Raw genomic sequence first — 21,671 nt, 5'->3', positions numbered from 1 at the left:
GTTCATTTTTTAGTCTTAGAAAAAAGCAATAAGCACATTTAACAGAACATTGCACAAAAGCCTCCAAATCAATCAGCATCACTAACTCTTCCATCCTTCCAATCTTAAACCAGCTGTGTCCTCTCAACAAAAGCTGCTCCCAAAGATCTCATTGACATTATGTTCCCCTTCAAATGGACACCAAGATTCACACAACTACCCAAACTCACCTCAGCTGCCTTTAAATTCTTTTCTCATGTGCATCTACACTTTCTCCCCTCAAGGGTACATCTCAGTACCTTTAGTCAGGGCACATAACTGTACCGTAATCCACTGAAATGATATTCTCTAAGCTGTACTACACACACCCCGTCTCGCCTCCAGGCTTTTATTTTACTGTTCTGTTTTAAAACATTCGGTTATGAAAAGATACAAATATGTACTTTTCACCTGAAAAAACTTATTTAAGGTTCACAACTGGACCTTAAAACCACTGTTGTACCTTTGAGGGAACATTTACATTGTTTGTACCCTGACAAACGAAAAATGTACCTGTACAGAACCTTTATTTCAAACAGTGTAAAATAGCTAAGGACGGTGTTTCTGATGCAATTAGAAAAAAAAAAGATCCACTTGTGTAAGAGGAAAGTCAATAAGTAAAGTTTCCAAAACTGGAGTGTGAAAAATATTTAAAGGTCCAGAGAAAATGGGACTCCATGCAAGACCTGACTGACCACCAGAAGTGTCCCCATCAGATAAACAGCACTTGAAGCTTTCATCTTTGAGAGAGAGGAGAAAATCAAGCTGCTTCAGATCAGAAAACATCCACAGGTGTTTCTGTCCATCCTTCCACTGTGAGAAGACAACTCAGGGCTATGGGTCTGAAAGGATGTGTAGCTGTCAAGAAGAACCTCACTGAGAAAAGGAGATAAAAACGTAGAACATTTGCAAATCAAGCTGCTGTTGTTCTCAGAGCAATTGACTGAGTCCAGACCTCAACATCATAAGAAAGAGATGCAACTAATAACCAACTTCAAGTTCAAGACTGAACTTCAGAGGTGAAGAAAAATATCCCTGCAGATTTCTATGAAAGCAGGTCTCCTGAAAAGTAAATATTGAAAAAAGATATTGTATTTAATTGTTGAGGCTTCTGTGTTCTGCTAAATCTGCCTTTTTCTGTTTATTTTCCTGATCCTGAAAAACAAGTGAACCTAATGTTCATTTTGACTGGAAATGAAATAAATGAAACAGTGCTGTATTTGAGGGTGTATGGCATTTATATAGTGTAGCAATATAACCACAATACTGTTTTATCCATATCATGCTGCCCTTAGCAATCTCACAAAGCCTCTAGAAAGCTTAGCACTTTATGTTGTGGTTAAGTGTTTTTCCCCTCAGACCGAGATGAAGACTGTAGTAATGTGTAGAAAGGTTGAATTATGGAAGGTTAAGTGTTTACCCAGGTCTATTCATGTGGAAGATGCAAATGCAGGGCAGTGAGGTAGCTACACAGCAAATGGAAGAGCGAGGGTTGTGGGGAAGGTGCGAGAGAGTCGCCCCCAGCACATCACAGCTACGATATTTGACCAAAAACTGCTTATAGCAGGCCTTTTTGTCTGTCCTTGTGCTCCTTAATTGCTTCTTATGAAGCAGAACAAAAGATCACAGAGCCCAAAGTGCACACTCGGGTAGAACATGTTCTCGTGAAAAAAAAAAAGTTTATCGCATTCTGAACTTTCTCAAGCTGTAAAACTTTCACACAAGTGTTTACACCCAGGATCTAAAAGCCATTTCATGTATCTAGAAATGAATTTGTAATGCATTGGATATGTAGCAGGATATGTTAAATGGGCAGCAAAACCATGGGATTGGGTTCGAGTCTGAAATGTCTCTGTGCCTCCTGCAGCAATATGAGAACTGGAGGGAGAACCAGCCGGATAATTTCTTTGCGGGCGGAGAGGACTGCGTGGTGATGATCGCCCATGAGAATGGCAAATGGAACGACGTGCCCTGCAACTACAACCTGCCCTACATCTGCAAGAAAGGCACAGGTGTGTGTGTGTGTGTGTGTGTGTGAGTGTGTGTGTGTGTGTGTGTGTGAGAGAGGGAAAGAGGCCAAAGAAGTTGCACCACCACTCACTGTATGCTACACCCTTCACTGAGTTATTTCATACTTCTGCATCATTCTGTCCTTTTCTCTAGTGCCTCTGTGTTAATCCTTTGAACTTCAGGTCAAGGTGTAATACTCTATTATTAAGTTATTAGGTATTAATTACTGTTCTTTGTTCTATTATTCTGTGTTTTTGTATTTTTTTGGGTCACAGTTTTAGTGCACTTGTGCTTTTGGGACCGATTGTAGGCACATTTTTCAGACGGTGCTCATTTAAACATGGTTTGGTCTGTGATTTCTCATAGACAATGAATAGCAGAATGCTGAGAGAACTGCCACAAATGATGCCACTAAGGATAAAAAAGGCCTAGAAACATCCTTGCAACCACCTGGGATAGCATAACAACTGCCTAGTAACAACTTAGGAACCACCTAGGATAGCACAACAAGGACCTAGCAGCACCTTAGCAACTACCTGGGATAACACAGCAACAGCCTAGCAACACCTTCTCGTTTCTGCCTGTATGTGAATGATGCTCGGCGTTGTGTTCATCGTAGACCACAGGAAGGCTTCAATAAGGACTGGGTGCAGGTGTGGTTCAAGCTGGAGGCTCTATGATGTTCTGGGGGACAACCAGGTTTTGCCTTTTGCTCATCATCTTACCAAACATAAAAGTCCTATCCCTGTATTCAAAGTGCCAAATTGCCAAATTGAATCACAGCTGTTATTCATGCTTGTGGAGGTAAAAGATGCTATCAGGTACGTTTCAGTCATTTATATATATATATATATATATATATATATATATATATATATATATATATATATATATATATATATATATATGTATATATATATATATATATGTATATATATATATATAATTTACAAAAAAGTTGAGACGCTGTGCAAAATGTAAATGAAAACAAAATGCAATAATGTGCAAATCTTTTAAACCCTATATTTCATTAACATGGGATTCATTTAACATGTGATTGCAGCTGCTTGGCAGTTCAGGGTCTCCTTTGTTGTATTTTTCATTTATTAATGCGGCAAATGTTTTCAGTGGTGACAGGTCTGGACTGCAGGCAGGTCAGTTTAGCACCCGCTCTCTTTTAATACGGAGCAATGCTGTTGTAATACATACAGAATGTGGTTTGACACTGTCTTGCTGAAATTATTAAGGCCTTTCCTGAAAAAGACGTTGTCTGGATGGCAGCATATGTTGCCAAAACATGTATATATCATTCAGCATTAATGGTGCCTTCACAGATGTGTAAGTCAGGAGGCAGCATTTCTGGATCCTGTTTATTTATGGTTTCTTCTTTGCGTTGTAGAGTTTTAACTTGCATTTTTTTGCGTTGTAGAGTTTTAACTTGCATTTGTGGATGAAGCGTTTTTATAGAGTGTTTTATAGTTTTTACAGTGTTTTACAGAAGTGTTTTTGAGCCCATGCAGTGCTTTCTGTTAGAGAATCATGTCTGCTTTTAATGCAGTACCACCTGAGGGCCCAAAGACCACGGCAAATACTGGTTTTTGGCCCTGTCCCTTGCATACAGAGATTTCTCCAGATTCTCTAAATCTTTTAATGTTATTATGTACTGTACAAGATGAAAAGCAAAAGTTCTTAGCTATTTTACATTGAGAAACATTATTCTTGAATTTGATTGTGCAGTATTTCACAGAGTGGTGAACTCCTCCTCAGCTTTACTTCTGAAAGCCTCTCTGGGATGTTCTTTTTATACCCAATCATGTTATTGACCTGATGCCAATCAACCACCAGGTGTTTTTTTTAGCATTACTTTAATAGCCTTTTGTTGCCCCCGTCCCAACTTTTTTGGAGCATATATTTTTAAAAAAAACATTTGATATGTTGTCTTTGTAATATTTTCAATGAAATGTAGGGTTTACATGATTTGCACATCATTTGCACAAGCTACTATATGTATATATATATATATATATATATATATATATATATATATATATATATATATATAGAGAGAGAGAGAGAGAGAGAGAGAGAGAGAGAGAGAGAGAGAGAGAGAGAGAGAGAGAGAAATGAACCACAATAACAGCTGGAAAAATCATCCAAAAGTAAAACACTTTATGGAGCAAAATGATTTGATGTAGCAAAAAATACAAGCTACTAATTTGTCCGACCAGTGCAGTAATGTGTAACAATCAGCTTTGATTCCTTTTAAATTGCTCTCGAGTTGCCTGGAAATTATGTTGCAACTCACCATGTAATTCACCATGTAAAGCCAGCTTTATAGGGTTGAAGGGATTAATATTACATCCTTTCATTACCTTTTATCACTACGTTGCATCCCAGGTTGTCAAGTGTAACAGAAATGAAACTCTGGCAACTCTAGACTGGAAAAATGCTCAAGACATTAATGTCAAAACCAACACATTTTGGCATGAGCCTTCATCATGCCACTTCTGCAGGCTCACCTAGATTGCACTGCACTTGCGACAGTGGTGTCGACTTATGCTAATCTCACCTGCTGGTCTGAACTACTGCCTCATCATATCACTGATGATGTATTTATTCTAACAGGTCCTATATCCCATCATGTCATCTCCCATATCACTTTAGCATCAATCACTCATCTCTGCCTTTAAGCAGCTGGAGAGAGTGACTTCACCGTTCCTTCTGTCACGCCTCCTCAGATGAAAGTCAGTCTGGGCAGCAGTGAAGATGTGATGGAGGCTTGTCATCGGGGCCGTTTTTTAAAGCCTCATTATAACAAGGAGTAGCTTCAGGTCCTTCTTAAATACTCGCCACTGTCTGGCCACGACACAGCCTGTCCAGTTCGCTCCTCGGGGGGCTCGTTACACTCATTTTGTCTGGCGATTTGCATATGTATCAGACAGAGGCTGCGGAACAGCCAGGTTTGCTGCACTGGCTGGGCCCTGAGGGGCTTCCCAGCTTTGAGGACTGAGACAGTTCCTCGGTCCAGGGAAGCTCTCCCAATGTCCCACCCACAGCATCTCTGGAGGGCCGCTCACCCTGCATTTCCCTTCAGAGCGGTTTGGTGTGAAATGCTCTGTTCAAGAGAAAGTTACAGAGTCAGAACTGTTCACAGTGGTGGTGATAGGAACCAGACGTCTGACGAGTTTAATGCCTATACGAATGTGTTGCCTGAGACGTTGTTTATGATAGTTTTATGAAAGCTGTTGGCCTAAAATCTATCATGCAGGATGTTATAAGGCAAAGCAGTCCTCAAAGAAAATGTGTTTTTTTTTATTTATCGCTATTTTATTATCATCAACAAAACATTTAAATCTCAAAAGATGCATGGTGGTTTGGGATAGTAACTGAAGTGGATATCGTCGCTGTCCAAAGAAAAACAAGTATCTCCAAAATAGTAGCTTTACAAGAGAAAGCAAAAACACTCAATGTAAGTTAATGTAAAGTGATTTTAGAGCATTTCTATTGGTCCTTTCATCATGAAATTTAGCAGCAACACATGACACAACGTAAAAGACAGCTGGAGTGTTGAAATAATGTAGAAAATTGAAAAAGTGAACGTTTGAAAAAATGGAGATACATGGTTTTCTTTGGACAGTGACAATATATTTGTGTTATATACATTATAACCCTGGTAAAGGAAACAAGAAAATCAGTAAGTTTATCTACTCCACACTTCACATCTGCAATTGAGAACTTTGAATAATCAGTGAAATTTCCCTTTAAGTTTGCTCTGATTATCCTCTCATTTCTTCTCCTGCTCCATATTATTTTAGGTCTGGGTCTATAGTCTTATAAATAAAAGTCCCTGAATGGTTCTTGGTAGGGATGCACTGATATGGGAGCTGTGGACCGATGCAGACGTCTGATATTATTCATGTACGTATCTACAGATTTATAAACATAAAATGTAGAAATTTGAACTAAATCCACCTGGATTAGCATTACAGAGTAATATGACATAAATATGCCCTATAGCATATTATTACTTCTATAGGCTCACAAAAAAGTCAAATTATTAATGCAAATAAAACATTTTAAAATAAAAGAAAATTTAGTGCAGTAATCCAGTCTACTCTTCTGGAATGGGCTAAATGCATCATGAAATAGTGTTTTTATAATATCAGTCAGATCTAAACATCTGTCCAATGGTGATTATTCTTTTTTAAGCAATTATCTGCCAATAGTGATATGAAATTTATATCATTATGCATCGCTAGGTCCTGGACATATGGTTCTGAAATAAACCCTTTAATTGTATAAAACTGCTGTAGGCTGAATAGGTGGATATTTCTAAATACGCTGGTTTCAAAACAGGCTGTTTTTGCAGATGAGTTTCCATATATGGACTGTGTGGACTAATGAATGAGTTATAAGCTTTGAAACGTAAACAATGTTTATATACTACACCAAGCTCTTTTAATTAAAACAGGTGAGAAAAATTCAGTTTTTAAAACGTAGCTTTATCCTTTTTTTTTGGGATTTTCCACAATTTTGTCACGTCCAGTTCCACCCACTAGTTAGGACTCATATCAGCTCCCATAATCACACAATACCACCAGCGCTAGGAGGGCGTAGGCTAGCACAAGCCTCCTCTGAGACCTGTGAAGTGCCATCACGCTCAGAGGAAAGCGCCAACCACCAGTTCTGTTACGTCAGCTAACAGACGCCTGCGCTGACTAGCATCGTGCTGAAGGGGGAAGAAGGGGGGGCCATCCTACCCACCCAGAGACTGAGGCCAATAGTGCTCTCTTGGACTCCCAGCCACAGATGACCGCAGTATCACCAGGGATTGAACTCACGGTCTCCTGATGAGAGGGCCAATGCTTCGCCACTCGGGAGCCAGAGCTTTATCTTATGATATTAGATATTAGAATGATATTAGAATGATGATATTAGACCAGTGGTCACCAACCCTCCTACTGTCCTGCAGAGTTTAATTCCAACCTGCATCTGACATACTGCCCTCCACTCACCTAACGCTAATGGATCTAATCCAGCCAATCAAGGCCTGATCCGAGAGTTTCGTTCTCTTGTACAGAGCTAATAGAAAACCAGCTTCATTTGCATATAGTTTTTGCGAGCTTTAATTTACCTGTTAGGGTGGCACGGTAGGCACTGTTGCCTCACAGCAAGAAGGGCCTGTGTTTGATTCCCCGGCCGCGTGAGCTTTCTGTGTGGAGTTTGCATGTTCTCCCGTGTCTGTGTGGGTTTCCTCTGGGTGCTCCAGTTTCCTCCCGAGACATGCAACTGGGCCAACTGGAGATGCTAAATTGCCCCTAGGTGTGAATGTGTATATCCGCCTTGCAATGAACTTTTCAGCTGTCTGAGGTCCAGGTGTTTCCCTTCCTTCCATCCAGTGACTGCTGGGGTAGACTCCAGCACCCCCTGCGTGCTTAGAAGTGGCTTAGAAGATGAATGAATGAATTTACTTGCTTGAATTGGACAGCTGGACGGAAACCTGACTATAGAGGTGATCCTTCTTTCTTCCTTTCTGACCTCTCTTTCATAACATAGCACAGTTTAAATTGCTGCCAGCCTGTGCTGCTTAAAAAAACAGTGCCTTTCTCTTCTAGACTGCTAATTTCTGCTAGATAAGGAGTTATCAGTGGGCTTCTTGTCAGAGGTTGGTGGTCCAATCACGGTTTGGGTAGAATATTCAGGACTGATTTTCACACAGCAATCACAGCAAGAGGATGAAGCAAAAAATCACCTCCACGCTTAGCATGATTAGCATGTCCCAGCATGCACCAGTGTAGGTCATCAACAGTCTCACCATCAGAAGGCTTCAAAGTCAAGGCTGATTGGGGATCGGAGTTTTGTATTGGTCACGTTTTACAGTCATATATAGTCTTATTTCTCTGTAGAAGTCTCTGCTGTACAGGTGCTAATATTGTTCACTCCACTGTTTACCCTCTGTATCAGAGCTGCTAGAGGGATCACTCTGAGACTCCCCAGCCAGCTGGGACAGATGTACCATCACCTCTACCACCTGTCTCTGTGTCTTCTGTAGCCTATTACACTGTCCTTCACTCAGCATGTCCTTAGTCATGCTGCAACTTTCTGCAAAAACTTCCGTATTTTTCACTAACTGCTTATTTTTCACAGCAGTGGCCTGCTGTCGGTCACCTCCCATGCTTTTCTGACTGATGATTAAGGCTATTTTTAGTAGTTTTGGAGCATAGCTTCTTTTCTCACCAGGTCAGAATAGACTATCATGAGGCTTTCAAGTGTAAAACTGTCTATTTCACAACTATTTAATTAAGCAATTCATGTGTTTACCCTCACAATTCCCATATTCCTGCATCCCCACCAAGAACCATTCTTTTATGTATAAGAGTGTAGGCTCATACTAGATATGAATAAGTAAAATTAAACTGAGCGGAACAAGAGATGAGTGGATGATCTGAGCAAACTTAAAGGGTAATTCCACTGAATTTTCTATGTAATTCAATGGCAGATTGTAGAGAAACTTTATATGTATATATATACATATATATATATATATATATATATATATATATATATATATATATTTATATATGAAATAATACATTTTTGAGGGATATTATTTTGCTTTACACTGCCCTCTATGTACCCTTTTCCATGAATATGTTTTGAAATATATGTCTTAGGTGAAACTGCTTATTTTTCACCACAGTGGCCTGCTGTCGGTCACCCCAGATGTTTTTTTCTGATAATTGAGGCTATTTTTAGAAGTTTTGGAACATAGCTTTTCTCCCCAGTAGAGAATTATGAGGCTTAAACTGAGGCAAAACTGCTTAAACGGAGGCAAAAGTGCGAGATCCCAATTAAGCAAATAATATGTTAAGACTCCTTAGGAGTCTTAGTTGTCACATAAAGCATAGTGTAATTCGTTTCTCACTCATAGCTCATTGAAACAAGCAGAGAAATTCTGTCAAAATGGCAGATTCTTAAAGAGATTTTTAAACCCAGGCCTTGAATCATCTTAAGTGTGACATTACCGCTGCTTTTCCCCTGCATGGAACCGGCTTGACTCGACTCTACTCGCTTTTAGTTTTCCACTGCAGATATAGTACCTCCTCAGTGTAGCTGGTCATCACAGCGACGCCGCATGACACTGCCGAGATGTAAAGGAGACAACTTTTGTTCAGAAGAGGCTGATGAGAGCAAAACAAAACACTGCTGAAAAAAAGACAGGAGAATTTGCGAAATACTACATCAGAGTTCAGACCATGAGACGATTCTTGTTGCTTAAAGGTGACGCAACATGGTACAGTAATCTGACAGCTAGGGTTACATATGTGTTGATCCCCTCTGACCAATCAGTAGTCTGCAGTGTTTTTACGTCACGTTTTGGTGTCAACTCGGCTCGCTTGGAACCTCAACAGAGGTGGTACCAAAAATAGTATACGGTACCAGGTACCAAATTTGCCTAATAGAAAACCAAAGCGAGTTGAGTCGAGTTGAGCCGGTTCCATGCAGGGAAAAAGCGGCTTAGGTTCTAGTAATAAGAACCTCTGGGAACAGCACTGAGAAATTTTGGGCTATGTGGGTGAACATGTAGACTTATTAAGGTGGAAACAAGGTTTGGGTGAAGTGTAGGTCCCCTCAGAAAACTCCACTTAAGCATGTGGATGTGCATCACGTGTGCAGAGAACACATTACATGCAGTAAAAGTAAACGTTTCCCCTTACAAGGGAAAACAGTTCTGTTGGCGAACAATAGCATTTCACTAGCTATCTTCGTTTGGTTATGTTATTCTTTGCAGTCGGATATTAAAAGAGCATGGACTAGAGCAGGGGTCAGCAACATGTGGCTCCAGAGCTGCATACGGCTCTTTTACTGCTCTGTTGCGGCTCCACAGCAGAATTAGATTTTAGGTAAAAATAAATGTTTTATCCTTTGCAGTAAAATAAAGCTCTGCTGATCGTTCTAACACAATTATAACAATATATGGTCAGTTAATGTATAACTAACCTAATAGCAAAGAGATCGATTTAAGACGAACATCAATAATTTGGAGACAAATGGACTTTTATTGGCACTCCAGGTGCTTTCCCTAAGTTATATGTTTAATCTGCATTGAGAAACTGTCAAACACTAAAAAGTTGTGAAGCTATTTCTTGCTTCTTGTGCGAATTTTCCCATTCCACTTTAAATGATGCCTGAGGTGCCAGAATGTACTGCTGCACCATTTAAGGTGGAACTAGAAAATTCGCACAAGAAGCTGGTGAACGTGAAGCTGACTTCAGACTGGATAAAAAAGTCAAATGTAGAGAGACATTTTACAAGAAAATATTTTAATTTTGGGGAAAGGTTTCCTGCCAGATATGCGAGAAAAGCATTTAAATGTGAGGAAACTGCATTTAAGGTCCAGATTTGAAGACCTCTGTTCTAAACACTCAATCCATTTACTCTTGTCATGTTTTGCAGAAAGGTGTTTTGGAGATTTTTGCCGTGTCTCATTTGTTGACATGTAAACGGAAATGTAATTCTTACTGCAACTCGCTACAATTAAATGTTTCATTTCGTACTGTTTGAATAGAATAGCGAAATGAAAGCAGGAACTCTCCACAAATGAGGATTAAGATAGAAGACATATCAAACAAGTGCTTTCCAGTTATAGTCGTATGTAGACGTTTGGGCGCCGCTGATGTTTTGTTGATTTTCTAAGTGAATATAAGTGAACACATCCCCTACAGAGAACACACTTCTGCACATCTCAGTGCACGATTACTGTTTATTTGCTGAGTTTAACATATTGGGAAAAAAATTAAACATAAATGTGGCCCATGCAAAAGTTCTGGCACTTTTTATAGTTTATCTTTCATTTTTTCCATTATATATAACTCAGAAAATAATTATATATAACTCAGAAAATAATTATGTATAACTCAGAAAATAAATATAAATTGTGCACTAAAATTTGCAGATTAGGTTCATATTTTAGTGTGTTCTCTGTAGAGGATGTGTTCATTTACTTTCAACTGGAAAATCAAGAAAACATGTAAATTTGACTGGGGGTGCTAAAACTTTTGCATATGACTGTATATCATTACCCCTGGAACAAAACCATGTATCTCTGTTATGTTAACTCTGCAGAAGAAGGAAAAAAACTTCAGAACTTACAATGGAAGTTACAGCATCAAAAGCATCAGTTTTCGCATGCAATTTTGCACTATTTCTGTTGGTCCATTCATCATGAAATTTTAACACAGCTGAAAGAGTAACTGAAGTGACTGAATTATGCAAAGAAGTAAAAAAAAAAACAACAAAAGAGATACAAGGTTTTTACTTTATCTCGTCGTCTTCTGGCAACCTCTCTTGCTGTAATGCTGCATTCTCACATGGAAACCCAGACATTACGTTTGGATTGACGAACAAGGAGAAAATATCTGTGTTAAAATGTGCAGTAAAATACTTTCTGTTCAGATTCACATTCAGTACATTTCAGGAAGGAACTGCACTGCACTTGTGCAACTGAAACCTTTGTAGTTTCGAAAAGAGTACATTTAAAAGTTTTAAAGCTTATTAAGTGTGCCCTGTAGTCCTCTGCTCTAACCTCCTGGAGAGACCACTTGTACCAGAAAATGACTTAATTCAGCCATAATCTTCTCCATAAATGTCTGGAGTGATGGTCACTGTGCAATTACAGCAGAAAAACATGTATTTCGTTTAAAAGTACCAAAATTGCCAAAGTTTTCAGAGCAGACTTTTTGATTAAAGCTCCTTCACTTAAGGCCAGAGACGGAACATTCTCCAAGGTCTGTTATCATTGCGGTTCATAGTGGTTCAGTTCTGTGCAGGCAGTCGTTTGAGTCTGCATTATCACACCGTTTCATTTAAAACTGTAAGAGTGGAATCTGTAAATGTACACAAAGCAAAAAAGTGTCATTAGCTGATGACTCTCAAGCAATGTTTGAAATGGCAGTGTTTTAAATGACCTTACAAAGCTCATTAAACTGACTTACAAGCTAAAATTCTTACATTCTTCTTAAATTCTTACATCTTACATAAAGCCTACAGTCCCTGTTCTTTTAACATTGGGAAATCTAAGTATTTGCCCATACAATACAGTCTGTAATGCTGCTTTACTCCTCATCTTATTAGCGTAGGACTAAACCAGGCATGTCAAATTGGGGACCTTCCAGGCCAAAGTGCTGAGGAGATCAGCGTTTATCCTCATCTAACGCTCTGAATTCAGTTCATGAAGGCCGTGCTGATTAGCTGATGAGCTGAATCAGGTGTATTTAATTGAGGCAGTGTGCTGATGTCTGCAGTGTTTTGGCCTGCGAGGACTGGAGGCTGACACATGTGAACTAAACTGTGATTGGCACTGTACAACATCAAGTCAAGCCAAGTTCAACTTAAACTTCAAGTAGTGAGGAAACATAACATGAGCTTCACTTTCATTTATTTCATTTCCAGTCAAAACAGTCCTTAATTATGTTAGTCAATAAAGTATTCAGCAGTTTTCACCTCAAGAAAAGAGCAGAAAACATATTTAACAGAATATTTCAGACAGAAACCTCAACAACTAAATATACATACATACATACATACATACATACATCATCTAAACCGCTTATCCTTCTGGGTCACGGTGGGGTGCTGGAGCCTATCCCAGCTGTCATTGGGCGGAAGGCAGGATACACCCTGGACAGGTCGCCAGTCCATCGCAGGGCAGACAGACAGACATACACAGTCACACACTCACTCACACCTAGGGGCAATTCAGCATGTCCAATCAGCCTGACTGCATGTTTTTGGACTGTGGGAGGAAACCGGAGTACCTGGAGGAAACCCACGCAGACACGGGGAGAACATTCAAACTCCCAACTAAATATAATACCAGCATTTTCAGTATTTAGTGTGTCCACGCTTTGCCTTTATTATAGCTTCCATTCCTTTCAGGAGTCTTGCTTTCAATCTTTCAGAATCTGCAGGGATATTTTTCCCACCTCCAAAGTTCAGTCCTAGAAGTTGGTTGCATTTTCTGCTTCTCATGATCCAAATAACCACAAACACATTCAGGGATATTGAGGTCTGGACTTCTTGTTCTGAGAACACCTTCTTTGTTTGATAAGGACGCCTTGATCTCAGCAGTGTGTTTAGGGTCGTTATCTTGCTGTAGAATGCATTTCTTCTCAATCAGACAACAGTTTTGGTGGTCTTCTAGGTTTTGCAGGTGCTTGTCAGGAGTTCCATTTTCCTCTGTAGATTTTAATCATTTTTTGAACTCCAGTTTTGGAAAACTGATTTTTATTTTCCTTTGACTTTCCCCTTCCTCATGTAAGTGGATTATTTTAGATCTAACATCTCTTTTAGCCAGTATAGATGCACATGAGAATGAAGCTAAGGTGAGTTTGGGTAGTTGCTTGTGTCTGTTTGGAGGGGAACATAATTTCAGTGACTCTTTAGGAGCAGCTTTTGTTAGGAGGACACAGCTAGAACTTCCAAAGTGTGGAAGGATGGATGAGTTAATAAAGCGTGCACAAAGTAAAGAGTGGACAAATTAATTACTGACAGATTTGATATTATATTTCGAGGTGGAGGCTTTCATGCATTTTTCTAAACATAGGTTTTCTTTTTTTCTGACTCTGAAAAATGAATAACTAATACATTCCTAAAAAAGATGGTTCTTCAAGGGTTCTTTAGTAAAGACAGTGGTTCTATATAGAACCATGAACACTCAAAGAACAATTTGCATGCTTAAATGGTTATTTGCATGGTGAAATGGTTCTTTAGCTAGATGGAGAATGTGTTGTGTATTTTTGAAAAAACAGCTATATTTGTTTGGTGTTATATAGAACCCTTTTCAAAAAGGTTCTATATCGGTCCATATACAACACATTCTTTATCAAGCTGAAGAACCATTTCACAATGCAAAGAATCCTTTAAGCATGCAAATGGTTTGAGTATGCAGGGTTATATAGAATTGTTTTTACTAAAGAACCCTTGAAGAACCATCAAGTGAGACTTATTAGCCATTTTAAGTGGAACTGAAATCAGGAGAAGAACCACTTTATTTCACCAAGTATGTTACACATATAAGGAATTTGGGTGGTCTCTGACTTTTGCACAATACTGTGGACATGCAAAACAATATAAAAATTCTGAATTCAAAAGTAAAAAATACAAAATTTCAAAAACTCATACTCACATATAAACACATGCACAAGGACTACAACATTTCTAAAACGCATTAAAAAATGAACACACATAAAACAATAGTACTGCTTTGTAAGCCTGTAGGGTTTCCAAACACATTCACTTCTGACTGTTGAATACATTTAAAGCAGCAAGAACAAAGGACTGTGTGAGCATGACTGTTCGTATTCTGCCCTGCAGAGTTCTGCATTTCACGTTCAGTTCATGTTCAGTGTAGACACTGAGTAAAGCTCTGTACACCAGAAAGCCAGCACATGTGAAAGTGGCAGAAAGATGTGCTTTGAAGCACTGCAGATGATTCTCACTGAAATGTACTTTATCTACATGCCATTCAAATTTTTCACTAATATGAAGGAAGTCTGGGGTCTGAGGGGGCTGCAGCTCCCATGTTTCAGGATTGTATAAACGTGTTTATGTATTTTTATTTTGTTTTATTTATATATTTTCAAAACTGGATGTCCGCTTTTGGGGGGCATGTTGCTAAAACACTGTTAGGCTATTTCTGTGCTCCAACACATCCTAATATAACAACAATTATTAAGTTAAGCACTTTTGAATGGTAGTGTAAACTGGATAAACCTGTAAAGCACTTTCAGCAAAAAGGGTTCTATATAGTACCAGAAAAGGTTCTATGAACAGCCATTTTAGTGGTATTTGGTGTTCTATGTTTAAAATGGTTCTTTAAAGAAACATGTTAAATCATTTTTCTATCATGGAGGAAAAAACATTTAATCATGCACAGAAATATTTCTGCTTTTAAATGGCTTTTCGAGTTCATGGTTATATATAATCATCGCTTTTACAACCCAACCTCCAAAAAAGTTGGGACACTGTGCAAAATGTAAATAAAAACAAAATTCAATGATGTGCAGATCATTTAAATCCTATATTTCATTGAAAATAGTACAAAGACAGTCAATCATGTTGTCGTGTTTTTGGCATCAAATTCAAAATGGGCATATATTTTTCAAAAAACAATAAAATTTCTCAGCTTCAATATTTGATATGTTGTCTTTGCAGCATTTTCAATTAAATATAGGGTTTAAATGATTTGCACATCGTTGGATTTTGTCTTATTTACACTTTTCACAGGAGTTGTACGAAAGAACCCATAAACAACCACTAATTTAAAGGTGTAGCAGTCTGGAGGACATGTGTCTTGTGTCTATTGTCTATTGAGTTTTGGATTAACTTAATTCAAATATGTACATCCACTGCATATGAATGCATAACATCAACACTTGTATTGTCTTTCAGTTGGGGGCAGGCCTCGCCTAAACCCCTCCTCAAGTAAAACATTTAACAAAGTACAACTAAAAGTAAGAAAGTTTCAAGTCAAAACTCCTGAAGTACTGAGTTCCCCACAGAACTGCAGAGGACCTTCTTAGAACACCCAGCATCTACCAGCACAGGAACTGAATTTTCTTCAGCTCTGTTCTGTTCTTTTTGGATCCTTTTGGTCAAATATAAAATGCAAAAGCTATGAATTGAGAAAGTGAGAAGAGAAACAGCAAAGCAGCCCAGGAGCTGAACCAACATAACGGAATGAAATTAAACCCAAAAAAGGAAAAAGAACTAAATGTAACTGAGGAAAAAGTCTTTTCTTTGCAAATATACACTGTGTGTCGAAATGATTGAGGACACCTGCTAATCCAACTTCCACAATGAAGGGTATTAACAGGGAGTTTGTCCTGCTTTGCTGCAGTAACAGCCTCTACTCTTATGGGAAGACTTTATACTGGATTTTGGAGCATTGCTGTGAGGATTTGATTGCACTCAGACACAAGAGCATTGGTGAGGTCAGGTACTGAAGTTGGATGATCAGTTCTGGATCACTCTAACTCATCCCAGTGATACTGGATGGAGCTCCATCACCCCAGTCCCACTGCTCCACAGCCCTGCTGGGGGGGCCTTATACCCCTCTAGCCCACACTTGACCTCAGGCTACTCCAGAGGATCCCATTTTGTGGCCATTACTAATACATTTCTCTAATATTCCTCATTGTGAGATTGTTGTAAACTGTAAGATTAGTTGGCTTATTTTTTATGTCTCATTATTTTGGAAGACAATGTTGCTTGTTTCAAGCATACAACAAGCACAATCATCTGTTAATATTACATATTTGCACTTGAGACAAATACAAAATGTGTAGAAATTATTTAAATAACCTTATATTGAGTTTACAGCTTATCTTACATCTAAATATTAGATATATAGGCTAGTTTTGAGATGACCTCACTAGCCAAGATACCATTTTTTGCAGTGTATAACTAGATAAATACCCATCTTTGCTTTCAGTTGACTTACTTCTGGCAGTGATTGTGTTTGTATGATGTATTAATGTGATGAAGACTGTCAGTGTACAGATTCCCAGCATTTTGTACTTTATACTGCATGTAGGAAGATCCAGATGGGCGTTAAACCGAAGCCCTTGGGCAGTGCTAAATGCTGAGTCAGTAAAAGAATGACCTGCTTGAGAGCGTAATATTAGATCACTCACCCGGCTTCGTCAGTAATATGAAGGCGGCGTGAGACGTCCTGAAGTGTTCCTCTTTTAGATCTGCAAGCATCGATCGCTTGATAACGCCACGCAGTGTATTCTGCAACACTTTTCCTGTCACTGCTGCCATTAACACACCGACTTTCAGTTATGAAATTGCTTCTTGGTTCAAATCACCATCACAAGCATCAGAGAAAGGCACCGATCACCACAGTAGCACAATAACCCACCTCTTCATGTGTGACTTATACAGTATAAGCAGGCCAGGTAGTAGGAGGAAATGAGAATTGTGTTTTTTGCTGAATGGCAGGAAGCAGAAACTCTGACTTCTGTGATATTGATCCGCTCTTTTGTGTTTCTGTGCAGCAGTAGGGTTTTTCACGATGACATCTGGCTGCCACAGTGGAGCACTGATCTGAGCATAGCTTCACAAAGATGCACTGGAGGCCTCAGGACAACACGTGTTAGCGTGAGGCGACTCAGATCAGTTTCCCCTCTCGCTATATCTGATTAGTCTCTACAACAGGCAACCGCGGTTGATGTCAACAGCGTTGTTTTGATTCCAAATGTGGTGTAAAAATCCTGTTCTGGGCTTGGTGTCCACGGCCTTGCTGGCAGGGCTTGATAAAGAGAGCCTAAGCGCTATGGGAACAGCTGAAATTTGGAAGTTCAACCAGGCATAAGACCATAATAGTCCTTCATCTCGGTAAGCCTTCAGCGTTTGGCTGGAAGTGATCAGGAAGGGGATGTTTGGAGAACAGCTGTTTTGCTACAAGAAGGTCAGAAAATAAGCTGAGCCTGTTAGCAAAGGTGCCTGTCCACAAATTGTTTCCCTCTGGCACTTCATATCTCAACACAGCAAAGGAACAGACTCGATTAAGTTTGAAGTTGCAGTCTCGGAGGAAAGAGATCCAAAGTGTAAGCTCCAACGCTGCCATCTATGGAGAAAGAAGGGAACTGCAACAAGGACTCATTGAACCTGGGCCTCCCTCAGCAAGACATAAAATGGGAATTCCACTGATTGTTCATATTTTCTGTATAATTCAATTGTTGGGATGTAAACGAAGTCATTCAGAGCGGTTTAATGCGAAGTGCTCCATTCTAGAGAAACTTAAGTCAGATGTCTCTACTTTACAGTGGTGAATGACCATTCAGCCTACATAGGTTTTTATATGAATTCTGAAAAAGTTTCTTTGGAGACTGTCTTGCCTTATAGCATGATATATGTTCCCCTCTTCAATGATTGGAGTTAAAAAAAAGAACTTTTAGTCCAAATCTTCTCTCAAAACTATCATAAAATAATGTCTCAGGCATTAGGCAGCCTGTTCGTCTATTTCATGTCATAACTTTCTGTGAGGGAGCTTTTAGAGACATTGAAGGGGATCTATTATGCTTTTCCAGTCTTTCCTTTAGCTTTTTGCACATGTAAACAATCAATAAAGTTACAAAGCCCAAAGTTCACGCCAGAGGGAGAAACTCTCTCCCATGGAAACTGCTTTTCCCAGCTGCCTATTTGGAATTCCAGTCCTTGTCACTGCTGGAAGGTGATGTCATCTCGTAACATAATGCTTATTGCCCGCCTACCAGCAAGTTGGCACACCCTCACACAACGCCCAGCTAAAAAAGTAAACCAATCTGAAATGTTCTGCTCCAGTCTAGCTTGCGATGGAGCAGGTCTACCACTTGTTCCACTCTCTCAGGAAAAAAAGGTACAAAACTGTCACTGGGGCAGTACCCACTGGTCATCTCAGTACCTTTAGTCAGGGAACATTTGTAATTGTACCGTAATCCATACATACATACATCATCTAAACCACTTATCCTTCTGGGTCGCGGTGGGGTGCTGGAGCCTATCCCAGCTGTCATTGGGCGGAAGGCAGGATACACCCTGGACAGGTCGCCAGTCCATCGCAGGGCACCCTAATACCATAATCCCATGTACCATAATCCATTAAAATTATATTTCCTAAACTGTACCAACTCCACAAACCCCGAATCGTCTCCAGACTTTTATTTTATTGTTCTGGTTCAAAACATTCGGTTATGAAAAGATACAAATATGAACTTTTCACCTGGAAAAACTTATTTATGGTACATTTGGACCTTAAAACCACTGTTGTACCTTTGAGGTACATTTACATTGTTTGTACCTTGATGAACAAAAAATGTACCTGCACAGAACCTTTATTTCTAACAGTGCACCTGACTTTCAGGATCTGACTCTGGCTACAACTAATACGGTAAAGCTGATAGTAACAATAGCCACAGTGGTGTAGGGGCGGAACGTAGCAGGATGCCGCTCTGGCAGTTGACCAGTCAGAACAGAGTGGGCGAGCTGACCAATCAGAGCACACTGGGCTCAAGTACAGTATGAGAAAAATATTGTGTTTTGGGAAATTAAAGCATGTAAATCTGTTCTACACTCCTAAAAAAGATGGTTCTTTAAGGGTTCTTTAATAAAGACAATAGTTCCATATAGAACCATGAACACTCAATGTACCATTTACCTGCTTAAAGGTTTCTTTGCCTTGTGAAGTGGTTCTTCAGACTGATGGAGAATGTGCTGTATGTGGTTCTATATAGTACCAAAAAAGGTTCTTCTATTGTTATAAGCTTGACATCGTGATAATAGCAGAACCCTTTTTGGTGCTGTATAGAACCCTTTCAAAAAGGTTCTATATAGAACCATATACAACACATTCTCCATCAATCTGAAGAAGCATTTAATGATGCAAAGAACAATTTATGCATGCAAATGGTTCATTGAGTGTTCATGGTTCTATATAGCACCATTTTCTTTACTAAAGCACCCTTGAAGAACCATCTTTTTAAAGAGTGTAGGAGACCCTAAAATTAAAATTATGAATATTGAAAATGAGCATAATAGATCCCTTTTAAACTCTACAGACGTCTGGTTCCCATCACTACCATTGTGGAGCATTATTGCTAAGCTTCTCTAGGTATGGTGCATTTCACAATAAACCACACTGAATGACTTAGTGATATAATTAACTGCAGATATTATAAAAAAAGCAGAATTCACCTTTAAAAGAAAAGTTTGAGCAAATGTGCTAACATGGCTAATAACGAGTGCAATCTAGCAGCTACCAGTTAGCATGACAGCATTTGCATAATGCCAGTCAGTGGCTTTTCACTTTCCTTCATTCTTAGCAACATTTTTTTTTTGACCAAACTATTTCCTTGATCAGTACTACATTTCATACGCTGGACTAAGATGGGAATATATAAGGACGTCCACTTATAATGGCAGTTCCATTTTAGTTTTTTTTCTTATTTGAATTATGGCTTGCTGAGGGTCAAGACATGAATATAGATCTGTTTCATGTCAACATCGCTGGATTTTTTCATCATTTTACCACAACACCAATCACAGCAGATATACTCAAGATACTGAACCAACTAACTCTGCAGTTAGTTGGTTCAGTTTCAGGTTTCATTATTCAGTCCAGTTTGTTAACAGTTCACCCTGACTCTGTCTCTGCAGTGCTGTGCGGTAACCCTCCTCTAGTGGACAACGCCTTCCTGATCGGCCGCAAGCGTTCTCACTATGACATCCACTCGGTGGTGCGCTATCAATGTGCGGACGGCTTTCTCCAGCGCCACATCCCCACTGCCAAGTGCCGCGCCAACGGCAAATGGGACCGCCCCAAAATCATCTGCACAAAGCGTAAGTGACCATGTTGAATTATGTTTAGGCTATATTTTCACCCAAAAACATACATACATGCATACATACATACGTGTGTGTGTGTATATATATATATACCATCATCATATATCAGCCAAGAGGTTATGAAGCTATGAGGCTAATGTAGCTAACAAGTAATGAAAGTATAAGCATAAGGTAAACACCAATTAGCACTGCACAAACTGCCTAAATCATCACATATTTGGGTTTTTCTTACAAATTTTGTTCTTTTGCTTCACTTCATTAGTTTACAAGAACAACATTTACGCAAGGAGATTCAATACTGAATGCTGAATCTTATACTGATCAGCACAGACAGATTGGCACAAAGCGTGTTTTAGGGTTTATGTGTGTGTTAGCATGCAGTGATGCTAACTTGTGGGTTATAATCTTCCATTACCTGTCAGCTACTGCAGCTCCAGTGCAAAACAAAAGGAGCACTTCTGACATTTGACTGACTACATTTGGCCCAAGCATGGCACGGGAAAAAATGTGTACATTTGATTTTGTTGCTGAACTACTACTTTAATAGCAATACTACCCTTTTGAAGATCATATGCTAGAGCAAGTTGCTCATTTATCTCTCCTTTTTGTCTCTTTCTACAGCTCGGAGATCCCATCGCTACCGCCGCCACCATCACAAGTCTCATCACGAGCGCAGAAAGCACAAGAAGCACGGCTCAGGGGGTCATCGGGGTGGACAGGAGGGTCATGGCCATTTCTAACCAAAAACAAAACCCCTTGCCTCTATCTCCAAATGAAGTTCTCTTTGCTCCTTCTTCATTTGAAGCGTTTTGTTCCCTTCGCCCTGCATCGGCCTCTTCCCACCACCCTGTGATCAGAAGGGCACTGCTAGACCCCCACACGGACTATAATGGTTTCCATTCTTTTGTCAAGTTCGCTTTGTTAACCTGTTCATTTCTTGGCCTGCTCCGCATCATTTTAGTGTATCTACCATGAGCCTAGTTAAGGGAGTCTGTTCATAACTTCACTGTTGAAAACACTCTCAGCTCATGTACAGTACTTTTACATAAACAGTTACGGAGGAGGCGGTTTGGTATAAAAGTGTAAATAAGCACTGAATTTCGTTTCAAAAATCACAACAATTGAACGGTCAAGGAATAACTCTCACGTTTTGCTGTCATGTTCTTTCAGATTTTTGAGGCTTTTTCTTGACCTTTGTTGACCTTTGTTTAGTTAGCTGTTTGTAAGACATTATCTAAACTAAATGGTGAGTC

The 21,671-nt window shown here is 39.4% G+C and overlaps 1 protein-coding gene across 1 annotated transcript in view; it reads left to right on the top strand.

Moving 5' to 3' along the window:
* ncanb (neurocan b) overlaps positions 1-21,360 on the top strand; it is a 229,952-nt gene extending 208,592 nt beyond the window's left edge. The window contains exons 13-15 of the mRNA XM_036586813.1: positions 1,886-2,030; positions 20,230-20,412; positions 21,040-21,360. Of these exons, the coding sequence (XP_036442706.1) occupies positions 1,886-2,030; positions 20,230-20,412; positions 21,040-21,158 (447 nt within the window). The 3' untranslated portion in view covers positions 21,159-21,360. The remainder of the gene's footprint in view (positions 1-1,885; positions 2,031-20,229; positions 20,413-21,039) is intronic.
* The last annotated feature ends 311 nt before the right edge of the window (positions 21,361-21,671 follow it).

This window comes from Colossoma macropomum, unplaced genomic scaffold (assembly GCF_904425465.1).
Source record: "Colossoma macropomum unplaced genomic scaffold, Colossoma_macropomum, whole genome shotgun sequence".
Taxonomy (NCBI): Eukaryota; Metazoa; Chordata; class Actinopteri; order Characiformes; family Serrasalmidae; genus Colossoma; species Colossoma macropomum.
The sequence above is the reverse complement of the archived record's forward strand: the minus strand, read 5'-3'. Positions and strand labels throughout refer to the sequence as shown.